The sequence below is a fragment of the Aquarana catesbeiana genome, linkage group LG10 (assembly GCF_042186555.1).
Source record: "Aquarana catesbeiana isolate 2022-GZ linkage group LG10, ASM4218655v1, whole genome shotgun sequence".
In the NCBI taxonomy this organism is placed as follows: domain Eukaryota; kingdom Metazoa; phylum Chordata; class Amphibia; order Anura; family Ranidae; genus Aquarana; species Aquarana catesbeiana.
Window position 1 is genome coordinate 2,698,860 of NC_133333.1, and position 23,724 is coordinate 2,722,583.

The 23,724-nt window shown below is 48.8% G+C and overlaps 1 protein-coding gene across 10 annotated transcripts in view; it reads right to left on the minus strand.

Moving 5' to 3' along the window:
• The window catches only part of RAP1GAP (RAP1 GTPase activating protein), a 165,427-nt gene that overhangs the window by 32,771 nt on the left and 108,932 nt on the right, over positions 1 to 23,724 (minus strand). For 7 of the 10 annotated variants that reach the window (XM_073601468.1, XM_073601469.1, XM_073601471.1 and 4 more), the window contains 3 exons: positions 4,020 to 4,055; positions 2,803 to 2,850; positions 2,502 to 2,540 (listed from right to left, as the gene is read on the minus strand). In XM_073601468.1, coding sequence (XP_073457569.1) covers positions 2,502 to 2,540; positions 2,803 to 2,850; positions 4,020 to 4,037 — 105 coding nt within the window. In that variant the 5' untranslated portion in view covers positions 4,038 to 4,055. Of the gene's footprint in view, positions 1 to 2,501; positions 2,541 to 2,802; positions 2,851 to 4,019; positions 4,056 to 9,828; positions 10,797 to 23,020; positions 23,301 to 23,724 lie in introns of those variants that run through there. The other 3 variants (XM_073601473.1, XM_073601466.1, XM_073601467.1) reach the window with 3 other exon arrangements.

Genomic DNA, 23,724 nt, shown 5'->3' on the forward strand with positions numbered 1-23,724 from the left:
TGGAGTTCTGACTGGGGCACAGGGGGACCATGGAGGTCAGACTGAAGCACAAAGGGGCCATGGAGGTCAGACTGAAGCACAAAGGGGCCATGGAGGTCAGACTGAGGCACAGGGGGGACCATGGAGATCATATTGAGGCACAGGGGGTCCATGGAGGTCAGACTGAGGCACAGGGGGGACCATGGAGGTCAGACTGAGACACAGGAGGGCCACTGAGGTCATACTGATGCACAGGGGGACCATGGAGGTCAGACTGAGGCACAGGGGGACCACAGAGGTCAGACTGAGGCAGAGGGGGAACATGGAGGTCAGATTGAGGGACAGGGAAACCATGGAGGTCAGACTGAGGCACAGGGGGAACCATGGAGGTCAGACTGAGGCACAGGGGGATCACAGAGGTCACACTGAGGCAGAGGGGGAACATGGAGGTCAGATTGAGGCACAGGGAAACCATGGAAGTCAGACTGAGGCAAAGGGGAACCATGGAGGTCATACTGATGCACAGGGGGACCATGGAGGTCAGAATAAGGCACAGGGGGACCATGAAGGTCAGACTAAGGCACAGGGTTACCAAGAAGGTCAGCCTGAGGTACAGGGGGGCAATGGAGGTCAGATTGAGGCACAGGGGGACCATAAAGGTCAGACTAAGGCACAGTGGGACCATAAAGGTCAGACTAAGGCACAGTGGGAACCAAGAAGGTCAGCCTGAGGCACAAGGGACCATGGAGGTCAGACTGAGGCACGGGGGATCCTGGAGGTCAGACTGAGGCACAGGGGGACCATGGAGGTCAGACTGAGGCAGAGGGGGATCCTGGAGGTCAGACTGAGGCAGAGGGGGATCCTGGAGGTCAGACTGAGGCAGAGGGGGATCCTGGAGGTCAGACTGAGGCAGAGGGGGATCCTGGAGGTCAGACTGAGGCAGAGGGGGATCCTGGAGGTCAGACTGAGGCACAGGGGGATCCTGGAGGTCAGACTGAGGCACAGGGGGATCCTGGAGGTCAGACTGAGGCACAGGGGGATCCTGGAGGTCAGACTGAGGCAGAGGGGGACCGTGGAGGTCAGACTGAGGCACAGGGGGATCCTGGAGGTCAGACTGAGGCACAGGGGGATCCTGGAGGTCAGACTGAGGCACAGGGGGATCCTGGAGGTCAGACTGAGGCACAGGGGGATCCTGGAGGTCAGACTGAGGCACAGGGGGATCCTGGAGGTCAGACTGAGGCACAGGGGGATCCTGGAGGTCAGACTGAGGCACAGGGGGATCCTGGAGGTCAGACTGAGGCAGAGGGGGATCCTGGAGGTCAGACTGAGGCACAGGGGGATCCTGGAGGTCAGACTGAGGCACAGGGGGATCCTGGAGGTCAGACTGAGGCAGAGGGGGACCGTGGAGGTCAGACTGAGGCACAGGGGGATCCTGGAGGTCAGACTGAGGCACAGGGGGATCCTGGAGGTCAGACTGAGGCACAGGGGGATCCTGGAGGTCAGACTGAGGCACAGGGGGATCCTGGAGGTCAGACTGAGGCACAGGGGGATCCTGGAGGTCAGACTGAGGCACAGGGGGATCCTGGAGGTCAGACTGAGGCAGAGGGGGATCCTGGAGGTCAGACTGAGGCACAGGGGGATCCTGGAGGTCAGACTGAGGCAGAGGGGGATCCTGGAGGTCAGACTGAGGCACAGGGGGATCCTGGAGGTCAGACTGAGGCAGAGGGGGACCGTGGAGGTCAGACTGAGGCACAGGGGGATCCTGGAGGTCAGACTGAGGCACAGGGGGATCCTGGAGGTCAGACTGAGGCACAGGGGGATCCTGGAGGTCAGACTGAGGCACAGGGGGATCCTGGAGGTCAGACTGAGGCACAGGGGGATCCTGGAGGTCAGACTGAGGCACAGGGGGATCCTGGAGGTCAGACTGAGGCACAGGGGGATCCTGGAGGTCAGACTGAGGCACAGGGGGATCCTGGAGGTCAGACTGAGGCACAGGGGGATCCTGGAGGTCAGACTGAGGCACAGGGGGATCCTGGAGGTCAGACTGAGGCACAGGGGGATCCTGGAGGTCAGACTGAGGCACAGGGGGATCCTGGAGGTCAGACTGAGGCAGAGGGGGATCCTGGAGGTCAGACTGAGGCACAGGGGGACCATGGAAGTCAGACTGAGGCACAGGGGGACCATGGAAGTCAGACTGAGGCACAGGGGGGCAATGGAGGTCAAACTGAGGCACAGGGGGACCATTAAGGTCACACCGAAGCAGAGGGGGACTCATGGAGGTCAAATGGAGGCACAGAGGGGTCATGGGGGTTAGCGTGGGACCTAGAGGGCCATGAAGGTCAGAAAATTACAGTGGTTCTCTCCAGAGGGGGGAACAGTAACCAAAACCTGAAATTGGATCCCCCTATCCCTCTCCTTCATAGGTTATAATATGGTTTGCCTGAAGTTCCACTTTAATGACCCCCATTATCCTGAATGAGATATTGAAGAGAGAAGATTGTGTATGGGCTGGCGGCTCTTACCTCATGGACACTGGGGTAGGGGATGTAGTCCTCCTCTGTCTGCAGTAGGAAGGAAAATAGTAGAAGATTAATACAAGGAATAGGAGACAACAGTACACTGTTATGGCCTATGGCAGAGCTCAGTTCATACACGGGGTCCATGGTGCAGAGGGATCAGAAAGGGGCATTAAGTACCAGCAGGGGGTGCAGTTTCTGTGAATTCCATCCAATGCTGGTCAGAGAAAACAAAAATATGAACAAAAAATATTCACAGCAACAACCTACCATCATCCTCATTCTTATCCCACCAACACGGACTCACCTTCAGAGGTGGAGGCATCGAGTATCTCTGTTCATCCATTCTGCAGCCCTGAAATATGGAGCCAGAAAAGGTAACAGTCACTCATTATGCAACGCTACTGAAAAGGTCTGCGACATTACTAGAAATTCAAAATGTGTCCATGTCAGGAATCAGGGTATCAGAGGGGCCAAGGAGGTTAGACTGGGGGACAGAGGGAACTTCGAGGTCAGAGGGGGGCCACGGGGGTCAGATTGTGGCACAGGAGGAACATGGAGGTCAGAGAGGGGTAAAGAGGGGAGGGCCATGGGGGTCAGATTGTGGCACAGGAGGAACATGGAGGTCAGAGAGGGGTAAAGAGGGGAGGGCCATGGGGGTCAGATTGGGGCACAGGAGGAACATGGAGGCCAGAGAGGGGTAAAGAGGGGAGGGCCATGGGGGTCAGATTGGGGCACAGGAGGAACATGGAGGCCAGAGAGGTGTAAAGAGGAGAGGGCCATGGGGGTCAGATTGGGGCACAGGAGGAACATGGAGGTCAGAGAGGGGTAAAGAGGGGAGGGCCATGGGGGTCAGATTGGGGCACAGGAGGAACATGGAGGCCAGAGAGGGGTAAAGAGGGGAGGGCCATGGGGGTCAGATTGGGGCACAGGAGGAACATGGAGGCCAGAGAGGGGTAAAGAGGGGAGGGCCATGGGGGTCAGATTGGGGCACAGGAGGAACATGGAGGTCAGAGAGGGGTAAAGAGGGGAGGGCCATGGGGGTCAGATTGGTGCACAGGAGGAACATGGAGGTCAGAGAGGGGTAAAGAGGAGAGGGCCATGGGGGTCAGATTGGGGAACAGGAGGAACATGGAGGTCAGAGAGGGGCAAAAGGGTCAGACAGGGGCTTAGGGGGGCATAAGGGGTCACAGAGTGAACATGGGAGGTCAGAGAGAGGCAAAGGGGGTAGGGGGGCATAGAGATCAGACAGGGGACGAGAGAAGCATGGGTGTCAAATAGGAACCTAGGGGGGCCATGGAGGTCAGACTGGGGCCCATAGTAGGCATGGCAGTCAGAAAGAAGCACAGGACGGCATGGAGATTAGAATAGGACACGGGGGCTATGGGGGTCAGACAGGGGCATGGAGGTGGCATAGAGGGTTTGGACAGGGGCACGGGGGCTCTATGAAGGTCAGACAGGGTTTCCTCTATATGGAGGTGCAATGAGGGGCCCCTATGGACACAGAGGAGGTCAGACACTTACCTGCATCTTTTCAATCATTTCAAACAGGTCAGAGTTCTGTGAGAAGAAAAGAGAAACTCATCAATATCATCAATATTATCAATATCTCAGAGGAGTGATAATAGACAAATAGTGATCCCTACTATTGCCCCCGGCACCTCCCCGAAATCTGTACGGAATAAACAGACATTGGAGTGTAAGCTCTTCTGGTGTAGAGACTTGTACAGCACTACAGTATATGTGAGAGCTATTTATATATCACTGCAGTAAAATAACAAACATTCTGACTGGAGTCTTCCTCCTTTTTTCCCACAATGCTCTGTTCCTGGTGATGGGGGGATGGGGTTTAATATAGCGGAATCATTCTGCACACAGGTACTCCACCACCTGCACACATATCATCCATTATTCAGCACTGATATCTACCCCTCCCCCTCCCCCCCCCCCCGGGAAATGAATGCCGACTGCAATTTTAGGAGCAAAAACTATTTTCAGACAACTACAGGCTGCCCATTCCCCAGACGGGGGCGCTGAAGCGTGCAACAGGAAGTACATGATGTGCAAAACTGTGTTATTCCCGCAGGATCTTCACAGAAAACCCTGAGACCTCCACACCGCGCCTTCCCACAATCCACTGCAGACCCCCGCCGCCACACCGCGCCTTCCCACAATCCACCGCAGACCCCCGCCGCCACACCGCGCCTTCCCACAATCCACCGCAGACCCCCGCCGCCACACCGCGCCTTCCCACAATCCACCGCAGACCCCCGCCGCCACACCGCGCCTTCCCACAATCCACCGCAGACCCCCGCCGCCACACCGCGCCTTCCCACAATCCACCGCAGACCCCCGCCGCCACACCGCGCCTTCCCACAATCCACCGCAGACCCCCGCCGCCACACCGCGCCTTCCCACAATCCACCGCAGACCCCCGCCGCCACACCGCGCCTTCCCACAATCCACCGCAGACCCCCGCCGCCACACCGCGCCTTCCCACAATCCACCGCAGATTCCTGCCGCCACACCGCGCCTTCCCACAATCCACCGCAGACCCCCGTCACCACACTGCGCCTTCCCACAATCCACCGCAGATTCCTGCCGCCACACCACGCCTTCCCACAATCCACCGCAGATTCCTGCCGCCACACCGAGCCTTCCCACAATCCACCGCAGATTCCTGCCGCCACACCGCGCCTTCCCACAATCCACCGCAGACCCCCGTCACCACACTGCGCCTTCCCACAATCCACCGCAGATTCCTGCCGCCACACCACGCCTTCCCACAATCCACCGCAGATTCCTGCCGCCACACCGCGCCTTCCCACAATCCACCGCAGACCCCCGTCACCACACTGCGCCTTCCCACAATCCACCGCAGATTCCTTCCGCCACACCACGCCTTCCCACAATCCACCGCAGATTCCTGCCGCCACACCGCGCCTTCCCACAATCCACCGCAGATTCCTGCCGCCACACCGCGCCTTCCCACAATCCACCGCAGATTCCTGCCGCCACACCGCGCCTTCCCACAATCCACCGCAGATTCCTGCCGCCACACCGAGCCTTCCCACAATCCACCGCAGATTCCTGCCGCCACACCACGCCTTCCCACAATCCACCGCAGATTCCTGCCGCCACACCGAGCCTTCCCACAATCCACCGCAGATTCCTGCCGCCACACCGCGCCTTCCCACAATCCACCGCAGACCCCCGTCACCACACTGCGCCTTCCCACAATCCACCGCAGACCCCCGTCACCACACTGCGCCTTCCCACAATCCACCACAGATTCCTGCCGCCACACCGCGCCTTCCCACAATCCACCGCAGATTCCTGCCGCCACACCACGCCTTCCCACAATCCACCGCAGATTCCTGCCGCCACACCGCGCCTTCCCACAATCCACCGCAGATTCCTGCCGCCACACCGCGCCTTCCCACAATCCACCGCAGACCCCCGTCACCACACTGCGCCTTCCCACAATCCACCGCAGACCCCCGTCACCACACTGCGCCTTCCCACAATCCACCACAGATTCCTGCCGCCACACCGTGCCTTCCCACAATCCACCGCAGATTCCTGCCGCCACACTGAGCCTTCCCACAATCCACCGCAGACCCCCGCCGCCACACCGAGCCTTCCCACAATCCACCGCAGACCCCCGTCACCACACTGCACCTTCCCACAATCCATCGCAGATTCCTGCCACCACACCACGCCTTCCTACAATCCACCGCAGACCCCCGTCACCACACTGCGCCTTCCCACAATCCACCGCAGACCCCCGTCACCACACTGCGCCTTCCCACAATCCACCGCAGATTCCTGCCACCACACCACGCCTTCCCACAATCCACCGCAGACCCCCATCACCACACTGCGCCTTCCCACAATCCACCGCAGATTCCTGCCACCACACCACGCCTTCCCACAATCCACCGCAGATTCCTGCCACCACACCACGCCTTCCCACAATCCACCGCAGACCCCCATCACCACACTGCGCCTTCCCACAATCCACCGCAGATTCCTGCCACCACACCACGCCTTCCCACAATCCACCGCAGATTCCCGCCGCCACACTGAGCCTTCCCACAATCCACTGCAGACCTCCTTGTTTTTCGCATCATGTACTTCCTGTATTGTGACCGGTCAGGATTTATTCCCGCAGATCTGATTGGGTGACATTGAACGGTGTGTGGAGGGAGAGGTCTCGGCACCCCGGCACTGTGACCAGAACGTTTCCAGATAGGAGCGGAGCAATCCATGCGCCAGCTCGGATGTGACAGATGCCCCGGGTGGCGCGGTGACTCCGCAGAACGTCCCGGCCGTGTCAGAACAAATGTGTCAGATTGCGCAGCGCACTGATATCAGCCGGCGCTGCCTGCGAGCCGGGGGCCCGGGGAGTGACACATCCTGTCTACACGGCGTATGCTGAGCGCAGAGACTGGCAGCGGCTCGGCCTTTCGCTGCCAGCAGCACGCGGCGGGCTCTGCGGATCTCCCTGCTAAAGTGTGAAACCAAAAGAAGTGTCTCTGGCGATGCAGGCAAATTATCCTCAGTCCAATGAGCGCCTGACGTCCTTCTACATAAACATCATCCCCTGTGCGGGCCTGGAACGGCGCTCTGACGCACGCAGGAAGTGCTGTGCGCAAATCTCAATTGTCCTCTGTAGACACATCCCTGAGAGAAGATCTCCTGACTTCATAGAAGAGAGAACATGTCATCTGTACACTCTCAGGGTGAAAATGGAACCACCAATCAGAGAGCGGCACCGCCTTCTTCGCTATGACGCAGCCCACTTTGGGAAGTCCAGCGCTTCCTTGCATTGGCTGAGACACCAACGCACAGCCGGCCCTGGAAATCCCAGGACTCTGTGCAGGCCAGTCAAGTTCCTCCACCCCAAACTCGCTCTTCCACGTTTTATGGACCTTGCTTTGTGCACTGGTCCAAACCATTTGGTGGAGGGGGGATTATGTTGGGGGGTTGTTTTTTTCGGGGGTTGGGCTTGGCCCCTTAGTTCCAGTGAAGGGAACTCTTAGGGCGTCAGCATACCAAGATATTTTGGACAATTTCATGCTCCCAACTTTTTGGGAACAGTTTGGAGACGGCCCCTTCCTGTTCCAACATGACCGAGCACCAGTGCACAAAGCACTGGTCAAACATTCCCATAGACACACTCCTAAACCTTGTAGACGGCCTTCCCAGAAGAGTTAAAGCTGTTATAGCTGCAAAGGGCGGAGCCAACTCAATATTGAACCCTACGGACTAAGACTGGGATGCCATTAAGGTTCATGTGCATGCAAATGAACGCATCCCAATACTTTTGACAATATAGTGTCCAATGTATCTATTCAGGGGCCACAACCAATACTGGGGCCCATTTACAACCTTCTCTGCCCATCACTGTATTATCTGTGGGGCCTCAACAGACGTTTATGAACCAAACCTATGTCCAACCTCACAAGGCACCACGCCATACGCATGTTCCCACCTTTTACATCCTCTATGGGACCTCAATGGCTACAGGCCAAACCACACCCCCCACTTCACAACCCAGCGCACCGCACTGTATGTGTACTCACATCTCTGCATTGTGGACCTACCAACTTTATAGACTCAGGCGCCTTTACCCACGCTGTGCATTGTTGGCCCAGTTGAGTGGACGCACCCAAATCACGACCACTCACAGATTGGTCCTACCCAAACCCCGCCTCCAAATATGCAGAGAACGTCCAATACACCCACTGTACAGGGCTGGTCCAGCCCAGGAAACACCTCTAAATATGCATGGACTGCCCACGTGCGGCCCTGATCCCCCAAATCATTATTTGTGGGGATCAGGGCCACACCTGGGCAGTCCATGCATATTTCGAGTTACAGAGCCTGGGCAACAAGATTGAAGCTGTGATCCCAGGACAAGGCCCTGGACACAACATCGGTGGAACATAGGGGCAAGATGTGGGACTGTCCCAGTAAGTCAAGGACAGTTGGCATTGATGTGTGATGCACTGAAGGGTCAGTGTTGTCTACCACTTTGATGTACAATGGGGGCCATGAGACCCCAAAGACAATGTGAACATGTTGGAGCAGGGGTCTCCAAACTCTCTAAACAAAAGGTAGTTTACGGACTTTCAGACTTTAGGAGGTCCAGACTGTGGCCAGTGGGAATACAAAATGTCCAAGCATCAGTGGGAGTAAACAATGCCCCATAGTTGGTGTCATTGGTAGGAATTGTGCCCCATTGTTGGTGTTATTGGGCCCCATTGGTAGGAATTGGGCCCCATTGTTGGTGTCATTGGTAGGAATTGTGCCCCATCTTTGGTGTCTTTGGGAGGAAGTGTGCCCCATAGCTGGTGTCATTGAAAGGAAGTGTGCCACTTAATTGGTGTCACTGGGCTCCATTGTTGGGGTCATTGGGACCCATTGTTGGTGTCATTGGTAGGAATTGGGGCCCATCTTTGGTGTCTTTGGGAGGAAGTATGCCCCATCGTTGGTGTCACTGGGCCCCATTGTGGGTGTCACTGGGAGGAACTGTGCCCCTTCATTGATGTTATTGTTCCCCATTATTGTTGTCATTGGCAGGAACTGTGCCTCTTCATTGATGTAATTGGTAGCAATAATGCCCTATCATTGGGCCCCATCCCCCCCGTCGTGGATGTCATTGGTAGGAATTGTGTCCCAACCCATCATTGGTGTTAGTGAATAAAATAGTGCCCGAAGGGCTGGATAAAAACAAGCAAAGGGCTGCATCTGGGCCCTGGGCTGAAGTTTGGAGACCCCTGGGTTTGAGGAATGATGAAAGTACTGGAGGTGACCCCTCTAATGGAGGACTGCAGAGCCAATCACTGCCATCCTTCAAGGATCAGGGACCTTTGTATCAGCCGGGGGATGGGATCCATAGTAAAAGGGTAACAGCCAGATATAACCCTGAGATACAAAATGTTCTATTCTGGATCCACATTGTAACATTGTTCAGTGGAATCCGTCATCTCCTGTGTGAAGATACTTTGTAACAATAAATCTCAGCACAAGACAAGCTGAGCTCCAGTGCAATCAGCACCAAATTATATTTTATTATTATTATTATTATTCAGGATCTATATTATTATTATTATATGTTATCATTATTCAGGATCTATTTTATTATTATTATATATTAATATTATTACGTTTATATTATATTTGTGGTCGGGGATTCTAATGTTCCCTCTATTTACAAACACGCAGAATATATCAGACAATTTATTTAAAATCTGAAGAAAATTTTTTATAGCAGAAAACAAAATATAAAACTGACAGCTCCCCTGAATGAGGGGGTCCTACTCACCGGGGACCTGCACCCCATGGATCCACAGTCTGGGGATCTGTCCACACTGGACCACATCTCAATGGAGCCTTTCAGCTGAGGTCTTCCATCACTGGGATGCTTCTCCTGAGGACCAATCTGTATGGACTTGTTCATCTGCCAAATTTTCTCACCAGCCTTGAATCTCTTCTGGGATGGAGACCCCTGGGATCTGCTCTCGCTGGGTCCATTCAGTTTGCCTCCTTTCTCTAGGGATCTGCTGAGATTGGATCCATTCCCTAGGGATCTCTTCATGTGGTACGTGTTCTGTTTGAATATGTCCATGTGAAATATTCCCTGGGATCTGTTCTCGTGGGATGGAGACCCCTGAGATCTGTTCTCCTGAGATGGAGAATCCTGAGATCTGTTCTCCTGGAATTGAGACCCCTGGGATCTGTTCTCCTTGGATGGAGACCGCTGGTATCTGCTCTCATGGGATAGAGACCCCTGGGATCTGCTCTCACTGGGCCCATTCAGTTTGCCTCCTTTCTCCAAGGATCTGCTAAGACTGGGTCCATTCCCTGGGGATCTGCCGATGTGGTACGTGTTCTGCCTGAATATGTCTACGTGAAATATTCCCTGGGATCTGCTCTCCTGGGATGGAGACACCTGGGATCTGCTCTCCTGGGATGGAGACACCTGGGATCCGCTCTCGCTGGGTCCATTTGGTTTGCCCCCTTTTTCCAGGGATCTGCTCAGACTGGATCCATTCCCTGGGGATCTGCTGATGTGGTTTGTGTTCTCTCTATGGAATATTCCATGGGAGCCATGGCCTGGGGATCTGCTCACACGGGATGCGTTCTCCCTGAAGATGTCCATGTGGAATAATCCATGAGACCTGTTTCCGGGGGATCTGTCGTCCTGGGGTCTGTTCATCTTGGCTCTCTCTGCTTACCTGGCTGGTGACTGTGCAAATCTCAATCTATATCCTCATCATCGTGTCATTTCCATGAGGACTGGGTGATTTACCGCTAATTAACGTTCCTCAGGTTGGGAATGTATAATTAAGGAGATATTTCTGTGATCTGATGAATCGGGTCAGCCAGGTGTCGGGTGAAGTCTTGCCAGGGACACGGTGTGCTGGGTTGTGCAATGTGATGAGGAGGACGGAGGAAAGGACTCGCCTAATCCCAGATAATGAGAGTCCCAGGACACACAATTATCTACAAATCCCCACTTTGTGACGATAAAAGGACTCAATGACAATAATATCGCCCACTGGAGATGTGGAGATGTTCAGGGATTGCAGTGGCCCAGCCTTGAAAATATGTTCTTAAAGGGCCAGTCACACAAACTGACAATTTAGTCACCTAATTTCTCATAAGAAAGCCCAGTCCTTTTCACACAGGGGTAGCGATGTTCTGACACCTGACAAATGCAGACCCTCCCTTCCCCTGACTCCAAAAACAGCCAAATAGGAGCTGGGGTCACCGCTCCGAACATCTCCTGCCCCACCCCGACCTGTGCCAAAGGTTCCATTCCCACCGAAACTCAGAACTCCCCCCGAGAGAATCCTGACAGATCACAATATAGAAAAGATCCTCCTTTTATCATTAGAACCCCCAGAAATTCTTCAAAAGGTCCACCTTGGGCTAGTCAGGTCTCCAGATCACGTATGATAAATACCCCTCAGCTCCTTTACTGTAACCAGGATAACCAAGCAAGTTTGAAAATGCATTTCCTTTCCTTTCTCCTGCTGAGCCCCCCCCCCCCCCCGAGCTTTTTTTTGTTTTGTACCACACAGATTTCTCAGCATGCCTTCAGATGTTCAGATTGGAGTTGCAGAACTAATGAGAGGATGAACAAGGAGAAAATTGACTGGAGGGATGCCGGGGATGTCCTCTAAATGGTGAACCTGGAGGCGCCTGGAATTTCCCTCCACTTAACCATTCAAGCTGCCAGTCCGGACTCGGCAGTCCTCCAATGGAGGTTCAGTATAGAGAACATTCGGGGAGCCAGGAATGATTCAGCATTATCACAGAGAAGACCCAATTATTGTCCATGAACAGGACTTCCCGGCCTCAGGATTGGAGGATGGCCTCCCGCGCACCATATTGTTTAGAACATTTCATTACACACCAGGGATTGGAGTCTGAGATTTTCCAGCATGCAAGGGATGATGGGAATTTTAAATAACACCTGAATACAGAGAGACAGAAATGAATATTTTTTTTGCCTGGCCTTCTCCTTTATACAAATCATCAGAAGTCAGCCATTGGCACAACAAAGGCGCACCCAGAAGCTGGTTCCCCAACCTCGTATCATGGTATCTCTGACACTGACAGTGTTACACCAGTCTGGTCACATGACTTCACACTTATTCAACCATAATCCACCTACAAACTAAAACATTGGTTTTGGGTGGACAAGTCCTTTAAATCCCCATAAAGGTGTCAGTTTATGGTCTCTAGATGACACCCCATGGACAGAAAACAATGATGGACAATAACAGCAGCTTTCTGGCTACACTATAGAGCTGCCAGCTGAGCTATGATTGGATGCTGGGAGTTCCTGCACAGTTCAGCTGGCAGCGCTGGTCCGTGTAATGAAGTCTAATGTGTACCAATAAACCAGTGACACCAGTTCTGCCAGCTGTGCAGTGCCCGGGGACATTATATAACACCGTGACAACGAGGACAAATGTGCAGAGACTTCCTGACAGCCAAACCAAATAAGAAATTCACTGAGCAAATAAATCGTCAGAAAACCCATCACCTGTCCTCACCTATTACCTATCCGTCCATCTATCCATCATCTGTCCTCACCTATCTATTACCTATCCGTCATCTGTCCTCTCCTATCTATTACCTATCCATCATCTGTCCTCACCTATCTATTACCTATCCATCATCTGTCCTCACCTATCTATTACCTATCCATCATCAGTCCTCACCTATCTATTACCTATCCATCATCTGTCCTCACCTATCTATTACCTATCCATCATCTGTCCTCACCTATCTATTACCTATCCATCATCTGTCCTCACCTATCTATTACCTATCCATCATCTGTCCTCACCTATCTATTACCTATCCATCATCTATCCATCATCTGTCCTCACCTATCTATTACCTATCCATCATCAGTCCCCACCTATCTATTACCTATCCATCATCTGTCCTCACCTATCTATTACCTATCCATCATCTGTCCTCACCTATCTATTACCTATCCATCATCTGTCCTCACCTATCTATTACCTATCCATCATCTATCCATCATCTGTCCTCACCTATCTATTACCTATCCATCATCAGTCCCCACCTATCTATTACCTATCCATCATCAGTCCTCACCTATCTATTACCTATCCATCATCTGTCCTCACCTATCTATTACCTATCCATCATCTATCCATCATCTGTCCTCACCTATCTATTACCTATCCATCATCAGTCCCCACCTATCTATTACCTATCCATCATCAGTCCTCACCTATCTATTACCTATCCATCATCTGTCCTCACCTATCTATTACCTATCCATCATCTATCCATCATCTGTCCTCACCTATCTATTACCTATCCATCATCAGTCCTCACCTATCTATTACCTATCCATCATCTGTCCTCACCTATCTATTACCTATCCATCATCTGTCCTCACCTATCTATTACCTATCCATCATCAGTCCTCACCTATCTATTACCTATCCATCATCTGTCCTCACCTATCTATTACCTATCCATCATCTGTCCTCACCTATCTATTACCTATCCATCATCTGTCCTCACCTATCTATTACCTATCCATCATCAGTCCTCACCTATCTATTACCTATCCATCATCTGTCCTCACCTATCTATTACCTATCCATCATCTGTCCTCACCTATCTATTACCTATCCATCATCTGTCCTCACCTATCTATTACCTATCCATCATCTGTCCTCACCTATCTATTACCTATCCATCATCTGTCCTCACCTATCTATTACCTATCCATCATCTATCCATCATCTGTCCTCACCTATCTATTACCTATCCATCATCAGTCCCCACCTATCCATCATCTGTCCTCACCTATCTATTACCTATCCATCATCTGTCCTCACCTATCTATTACCTATCCATCATCTGTCCTCACCTATCTATTACCTATCCGTCCATCTATCCATCATCTGTCCTCACCTATCTATTACCTATCCATCCATCTATCCATCATCTGTCCTCACCTATCTCATACCTATCCGTCCATCTATCCATCATCTATCCTCACCTATCTCATACCTATCCGTCCATCTATACATCATCTGTCCTCACCTATCTCATACCGATCCATCCATCTGTCCATTGTCTATCCTCACCTATCTTATACCTATCAGTCAGTCTGTCCATCATCTGTCCTCACTTATCTCATAACTATCCGTCCTTTGGTCCATCATCTGTCCTCACCTATTACCTATCCATCCATCTATCCATAATCTGTTCTCACCTATCTCATAGCTATCCATCTGTCCGTCCATGGTCTGACCTCACCTATCTCATACCTATTCTTCCATCTATCCATCATCTATCCTCACCTATCTGTCCGTCTGTCCTCACTTATTACCTATCCATCATCTGTCCTCACCTATCTGTGATGTCTCATTCCTATCCATCTGTCCATCATCTGTCCTCACCTATCTATTATCTATCTGTCCGTCTGCCTGCCATCTGACCTCACCTATCTCATACCCATCCGTTAGGGTTGCCACCTCATCCCTTTAAACCCGAACACATATGAATTACACGGGTTCTGAAGCTAATTTAATGCAGATAAGGTGCCAAGCGAGTTTAATTACCGCCTTAATCAGCCACACAACCTGTGTAATTAATATGTGTTCAGTTTTAAAGGGATGAAGTGGCCACCCTATTATCCATCCATGTGTCCATCATCTAAACTCACCTGCCTCACACCTATCCGTCTGTCTGTCCAGCATCTGTTCTCACCTATCTCATACATATCCATGTGTATGTCCATCGTCTGACCTCACCTTTTTCACCCATATCCATCATCTGATCTCATACCTATCCGTCCGTCTATCCATTATCGGATCTCCCCTGTCCCTCAACTGTCCTCACCCATCTCACACTTATCTGTCTATCCAACCATCTACTCTATTACCTATCCATCAGTCCATTTGTCTGTCCATCTTCTGTAAACATCTTCTCACTCTATTACCTATCCAACCATCCATCTACTGTATACATCTTCTCTTTCTATTACATATCAGTCTGTCTTTCCATCTACTGTATATATCTTCTCTATTACCTATCCACCTGTCCAATCATGCATTTGCTGTATATAACATTTCTCTCTTATGCCGCGTTCACACGAGCGGACTTGCCAATGAGCTAAACTCCGTCGGCATTTCCGACGGAAAGATTTAGAACATGTTCTATAGCTGAGTCCGTTGAAAATGCCGACAGAAAAAGTCAGATGGGGCATACACACGGTTGGAATGTCCGACCAGAAGCTCCCATCGAACTTTTTCTGTCGGGAAGTCCGGCCGTGTGTAGGCGGCATTAGTCTATTCATCTGTCTATCCATCTATCGTATCAATCTTCACTCTCTAGAACCTTTTCATCTGTCTTCTCTTTATATTTCTTATCCATCTGTCTGTCCATCTTCTGTATCTATCAAGCTTCTCTCTTATTAGTCTTTTACTTATTTGTCCGTCTGTCTGTCCATCTACTGTAACCACCTACTTTCTCTCTCTCTCTATAACCTCTATCTACTGTATATACACGAGATGTACAAAGATCTCCTAATTGTCCAATATTGGGAATAATCTTTTCTAAATGAAGCGGAATCGCTGCTCCCCTACAACAAAGAACACCCAACAGAGGAGGAGGTCCTGAGGGAAGTCCAGTAGATAAAAGTAAGGTGACCACCAATGGTGAGTCCAGAGCTGTTTTTTTTTTTTTTTTTATAAAACAAGAATAAGAAAGCCAATACGTTTCGGGTTCACATACCACCCCTCCGTAATGTTCTGTCATTTCAGGAATGCCTTGCACTCAGGGATGTTTGGAAATGTTTGATGATAGAACATCGAATGATTCCACCAGAAGGTCAAGCAGCATTCACAAATCTTAATGTGATGTCTACAAACTCTTCCACACCTCTCCGAGTCCAGCTATCCCTGAAGTGATGGAACATAGAAGCCCTGATGAAGAGGGTGAGGGTACCCGAAATGTGTTGAATTTCCGATTCTTGCAGAATCTTGCATTCAATAAAAAATCCTTTTTTGTGTGCCACCCTTACTGCCATCTACTATGTATCCATCTACCGTACATCCATCTACCGTACAGCCATCTACTATGTATCCATCTACTGTACATCCATCTACTATGTATCCATCTACCGTACATCCATCTACTATGTATTCATCTATTGTACATCCATCTACTATACATCCATCTACTGTACATCCATCTACTATGTATCCATTCACTATGTATCCATCTACCGTACATCCATCTACTATGCATCCATCTATTGAACATCCATCTACTATGCATACATCTACCGTACATCCATCTATTGTACATCCATCTACTATGTATCCATCTACCGTACATCCATCTACTATTTATCCATCTACTGTACATCCATCTACTATACATCCATCTACTGTACATCCATCTACTATGTATCCATTTGCTATGTATCCATCTACCGTACATCCATCTACTATGCATCCATCTATCGTACATCCATCCACTATGTATCCATCTACCGTACAGCCATCTACTATGTATCCATCTACTGTACATCCATCTACTATGTATCCATCTACTGTACATCCATCTACTATGTATTCATCTATTGTACATCCATCTACTGTACATCCATCTACTATGTATCCATTCACTATGCATCCATCTACCGTACATCCATCTACTATGCATCCATCTATTGTACATCCATCTACTATGCATCCATCCACTATGCATCCATCTACCGTACATCCATCTACTATGCATCCATCTACCGTACATCCATCTATTGTACATCCATCTACTATGTATCCATCTACCGTACATCCATCTACTATGTATCCATCTACTGTACATCCATCTACTGTACATCCATCTACTGTGTATCCATCTGCTATGTATCCATCTACTGTACATCCATCTACCGTACATCCATCTACTATGCATCCATCTATCGTACATCCATCAACTATGTATCCATCTACCGTACATCCATCTACTGTACATCCATCTACTATGCATCCATCTATCGTACATCCATCAACTATGTATTCATCTACCGTACATCCATCTACTATGCATCCATCTACTGTACATCCATCTACCGTACAGCCATCTACTATGTATCCATCTACTGTACATCCATCTACTATGTATTCATCTATTGTACATCCATCTACTGTACATCCATCTACTATGTATCCATTTACTATGCATCCATCTACCGTACATCCATCTACTATGCATCCATCTATTGTACATCCATCTACTATGCATCCATCTACCGTACATCCATCTACTATGTATCCATCTACCGTACATCCATCTATTGTACATCCATCTACTATGTATCCATCTACCGTACATCCATCTACTATGTATCCATCTACTGTACATCCATCTACTATACATCCATCTACTGTACATCCATCTACTGTGTATCCATCTGCTATGTATCCATCTACCGTACATCCATCTACTATGCATCCATCTATCGTACATCCATCAACTATGTATTCATCTACCGTACATCCATCTACTATGCATCCATCTACTGTACATCCATCTACCGTACAGCCATCTACTATGTATCCATCTACTGTACATCCATCTACTATGTATCCATCTACTGTACATCCATCTACTATGTATTCATCTATTGTACATCCATCTACTGTACATCCATCTACTATGTATCCATTTACTATGTATCCATCTACCGTACATCCATCTACTATGCATCCATCTATTGTACATCCATCTATTATGCATCCATCTACCGTACATCCATCTATTGTACATCCATCTACTATGTATCCATCTACTGTACATCCATCTACTATGTATTCATCTATTGTACATCCATCTACTATGTATCCATTTACTATGTATCCATCTACCGTACATCCATCTACTATGCATCCATCTATTGTACATCCATCTACTATGCATCCATCTACCGTACATCCATCTACTATGTATCCATCTACTGTACATCCATCTACTATACATCCATCTACTGTACATCCATCTACTATACATCCATCTACCGTACATCCATCTATTGTACATCCATCTACTATGTATCCATCTACCGTACATCCATCTACTATGCATCCATCTACCGTACATCCATCTATTGTACATCCATCTACTATGTATCCATCTACCATACATCCATCTACTATGCATCCATCTACTGTACATCCATCTACCGTACAGCCATCTACTATGTATCCATCTACTGTACATCCATCTACTATGTATCCATCTACCGTACATCCATCTATGTATCCATCTACCGTACATCCATCTACTATGTATTCATGTATTGTACATTCATCTACTATACATCCATCTACTATGTATCCATCCACTATGTATCCATCTACCGTACATCCATCTACTATGCATCCATCTATTGTACATCCATCTACTATGCATCCATCTACCGTACATCCATCTATTGTACATCCATCTACTATGCATCCATCTACCGTACATCCATCTATTGTAAATCCATCTACTATGTATCCATCTACCGTACATCCATCTACTATGTACCCATCTACTGTACATCCATCTACTATACATCCACCTACTATGTATCCATCTACCGTACATCCATCTACCGTACATCCATCTACTATGTATCCATCTATTGTACATCCATCTACTATGTATCCATTTGCTATGTATCCATCTACCGTACATCCATCTACTATGCATCCATCTACCATACATCCATCTATTGTACATCCATCTACTATGTATCCATCTACCGTACATCCATCTACTATGTATCCATCTACTGTACATTCATCTACCATGTATCCATCTACTGTACATCCATCTACTGTACATCCATCTATGTATCCATCTACTGTACATCCATCTACCGTACATCCATCTACCGTACATCCATCTACTATACATCCATCTACTGTACATCCATCTACTGTACATCCATCTACTATGTATCCATCTACCGTACATTCATCTACTATGTATCCATCTACTATGCATCCATCTACCGTACATCCATCTACTATGCATCCATCTACCATACATCCATCTATTGTACATCCATCTACTATGTATCCATCTACCGTACATCCATCTACTATGCATCCATCTACTGTACATCCATCTACCGTACAGCCATCTACTATGTATCCATCTACTGTACATCCATCTACTATGTATCCATCTACCGTACATCCATCTACTATGTATTCATGTATTGTACATCCATCTACTATACATCCATCTACTATGTATCCATTCACTATGTATCCATCTACCGTACATCCATCTACTATGCATCCATCTATTGTACATCCATCTACTATGCATCCATCTACCGTACATCCATCTATTGTACATCCATCTACTATGCATCCATCTACCGTACATCCATCTATTGTAAATCCATCTACTATGTATCCATCTACCGTACATCCATCTACTATGTACCCATCTACTGTACATCCATCTACTATACATCCATCTACTGTACATCCATCTACTATGTATCCATTTGCTATGTATCCATCTACCGTACATCCATCTACTATGCATCCATCTATTGTAAATCCATCTACTATGTATCCATCTACCGTACATCCATCTACTATGTATCCATCTATTGTACATCCATCTACTGTACATCCATCTACTATACATCCACCTACCGTACATCCATCTACTATGTATCCATCTATTGTACATCCATCTACTGTACATCCATCTACTATGTATCCATCTATTGTACATCCATCTACTGTACATCCATCTACTATACATCCATCTACTGTACATCCATCTACTATGTATCCATTTGCTATGTATCCATCTACCGTTCATCCATCTACTATGCATCCATCTACCATACATCCATCTATTGTACATCCATCTACTATGTATCCATCTACCGTACATCCATCTACTATGTATCCATCTACTATACATTCATCTACCATGCATCCATCTACCATGTATCCATCTACTGTACATCCATCTACTGTACATCCATCTACTGTACATCCATCTACTATGTATCCATCTACCGTACATCCATCTACTATGCATCCATCTACCGTACATCCATCTACTATGCATCCATCTACCGTACATCCATCTACTATGTATCCATCTACTGTACATCCATCTACTGTACATCCATCTACTATGTATCCATCTATTGTACATCCATCTACCATACATCCATCTACCATACATCCATCTACTGTACATCCATCTACTGTACATCCATTTACTATGTATTCATCTACCATACATCCATCTACTATGTATCCATCTATTGTACATCCATCTACCGTACATCCACCTACTTTACATCCATCTACCGTACATCCATCTACTATGTATTTATCTACAGTACATCCACCTACTGTACATCCATCTGCTGTGTATCCATCTACTGTGCATCCAGCTACCTGTACATCTACTGTACATCCACTTACTGTACTTTCATCTGCCATGTATCCATCTACTGTACATCCATCTACTGTACATCCATCTACTGTACATCCATCTACCGTACATCCATCTACCGTACATCCATCTATCCATCTACCGTACATCCATCTACTGTACATCCATCTACTGTACATCCATCTACTGTACATCCATCTACTGTACATCCATCTACCGTACATCCATCTACCGTACATTCATCTATCCATCTACCGTACATCCACCTACTATGTATCCATTTACTGTACATCCACCTACTGTATCTCTGGAACAAAGATTTTTTTTCCCCCGAATTAGGTAAGATTTTTCTTTTTTGTGAAAAAATATAAAATAATGAGCGGAATGAGGGGCGTAGGAACAGGTCCAAGACAGGACCCCAGAGACATTTAAAGTGTATCCAAACCCAAGAAGAAAAATGTAACCTGCTGCAGGATTTACTGGTCTACAGATGTAGCGGCTGCATTTGTTTTCTTTTCTCAGGCTGCATACATTTTCTGCAGGTACAGAACGAATCCTGTTGATCCTGCCAGAAATTCAGCGCCCCCACAGCTTCCTATACATGAGCTGAACTTGCAAACAATGTTATCAGCTTTCCTAGCTACATAATGGGGGGAGATCGACTAAACCTGGAGCACACAGAACACAGAATCTGGTGCAGTTCTGCATAGAAACCAATCAGCTTCCGGGTTGTCAAAGCTTGAAGAAGCTGAAGTGAGAAGCTGATTGGCTACTAGGCACAGCTGCACAAAGATTAAGCACTCTCCAGTTTTAATGAATCTCCCCCTATGTGAACTGCAGAACCCCCCCTCCCCCCCCTATTAAATGGAGATGGGGGGGGGGTGTTTTGCAGTCCGGTCCTAGAGTGACAACGCTGCCCCTCCATGGACTTAGTGATAGAGCAGTGGTTCTCAACTCCTCCCCTCAGGGCCCACTAACAGGCCAGATTTTAAGTATTACCTTGGGGGAGATGCAGACTAGAATACGGCAATCACCGAGTAGCAAATGAGATCACCTGTCATGTATTTCGGTTATCTTGTAAACCTGGCCTGTTAGTGGGCCCTGAGGACAGGAGGTGAGAACCGCTGTCATAAGGAGTGCGATACTGGCAGGATCATCAGGTGAAAATATAGAAAAAAGAAAACAAATGCAGCCGCCACACCTAAGGACCGGTAAGCTGCTATATAGGAATTTTTATCCTCTTCGATCTCCTATAAAGTTCATTTCAGCCTGAAAAAAAAAAAGCAAAAATTTCCTTGTTTTCACCCCCAACAACTCTCATTTTTTGCTAACATTTTGGAAGAAGTAAAAATGTTGCTCCTCCCCATTGTTCACAACCAATCAGATTTGAGCCCTCACTCTCCTCGGAGAGGCTATATGACGGGAAGAAATCCGATTGGCTGTTTAGTGTAAAACTTTTTCCATTCTCAGGTTCTCTTCCTCATCGATCGGTCTCAGCATGGAAATCTGATTGATGAGGCCGGTCAGCAGAGGGTCTGACGTCAGATGTGACCACACACATAAAAGATTTCCTCCTACAATTCCAGGAATTCGATTTAGTCAGAAGGCCGTAGCTGGGAGCAGCGGGGGGTGCAGGAAGGAGTTTAGGGACCAGGGAATATCCGTCCATCGTGAGGGAGACTCCTCCATGTCGCTGAATAAACCTCGAGGAGTCCGACACCCTCCTCCGATCCATCCTTCATTCACACCTGGGGGGATTTGAATTATTAGCCTCTGTGTGCGGCCACGTCGTATCCTCACTGTGCTGGAGCTGAGGGTGTCTTCAGTACCGGGACGGGGGTCATCCAGGGGCCCAAGATAAGGATGCAGCATTGCGCCCCCCCTCCCCCACTATTAATATATGCCGTGGAATGGGTGTAGTACCACCCTGCGGCCATTTTTTGCCCCCTTTGCTTCACCGCCCCTCCTGCCCACCCCTTGTCCCGGCCCGGGGGGGTCCCAAAACCTGGACTGTGTCAGCTCGCCGTAAAACGTGTCATTAAATTATTTTTTTTACCAATCTCCACAAAATGAAGAAAAAAAAAAAAAAGAACCCGCCGACCAATCAGAATCCAGCTTCCTGCAGCCAGGTGAGCGAAATTTTTAGAATATCAATGGATTTTATGATGCCGACACCGGAGGTCGCTGTCGGCCGCTGCCCAGAGAACTTTGCTCTGAGGCACGAGGTACAGGATGTCTCCCGCAGAGCTGACACTTCCTAACGAAGGCGCAGAAGCGGCGTCCTCGCAGGTGACAGGTACGCCGCAGCTTTAACGGTGAAGGCGAAGGAAAGCATTGGATGACGAGGGATGGTACTCAGGCTTTCCGGGCGGTGGGAGCGGGGACAGTTCCCTCGGCTGATGAGTAATAATAACGTCCTCTGGAAAATTTGGCGCAGCGGCGGCGTCTGCGACGGCGTCAGAATAAAACATCCCAGCGACAATCACAACAAACACACAGAGCATCGTACTCACACAATACGCCTCCAAGGAGTCCGAGGGATCCCGGCAGGGTGTGTACCCGTCACTGCCGGACATTTCGCCGCTGTCCCGCCTCGCCGGAGCGTCCCAAAACTTGGCGAAGTGGTGCCTGGCTGCCGCGATGTCCCTGCGAGGCTCCGGCTGCCTCTCATACCTTCACATGTGTGCTGAATGGGCGGAGAGCCAGCGAGAAGACGGCAGCTGCCAAGGAGGCAGGTACAGGGACCGGGGCCCCGGGCTGTGTGTACAGCGAGGAGGACGGAGGAGCAGCTGTTCCTGGAGTGACAGTGAGGGGAGGGGACATCGCCACGACACAGACCCCACGTGTGCTCAAGAGCTGACAATCTAATCCTCGTTTCCCTGGTCAACAGCCAAAGCTCTGACAGACGTGTGGTTAGCGGACCAATGAGGAGAACGAGGCAAAGAATTCTATTATGAAAAGAAAATCATTCTCTTGTAGTGGGATGTTCTCCTGAGATAGTCCTCAGGGGGGCCACTTGTCCTATTCTGGGACTCTTTTATGGGTTTTCTTACTTTTCCCTTTTTTTTTGTATTGTCACTTTACAATTGTCATGTTTAAAACTACAGAAGAATAAAAAAAGGAAAAAAAAAAAAAAAAAAGGAAAAAAGGAAAAGACATTTGTGCTCCCAGCACTGGGGAAGAAAAATCGCTATGTGGCACCAATTTATTGCCAATT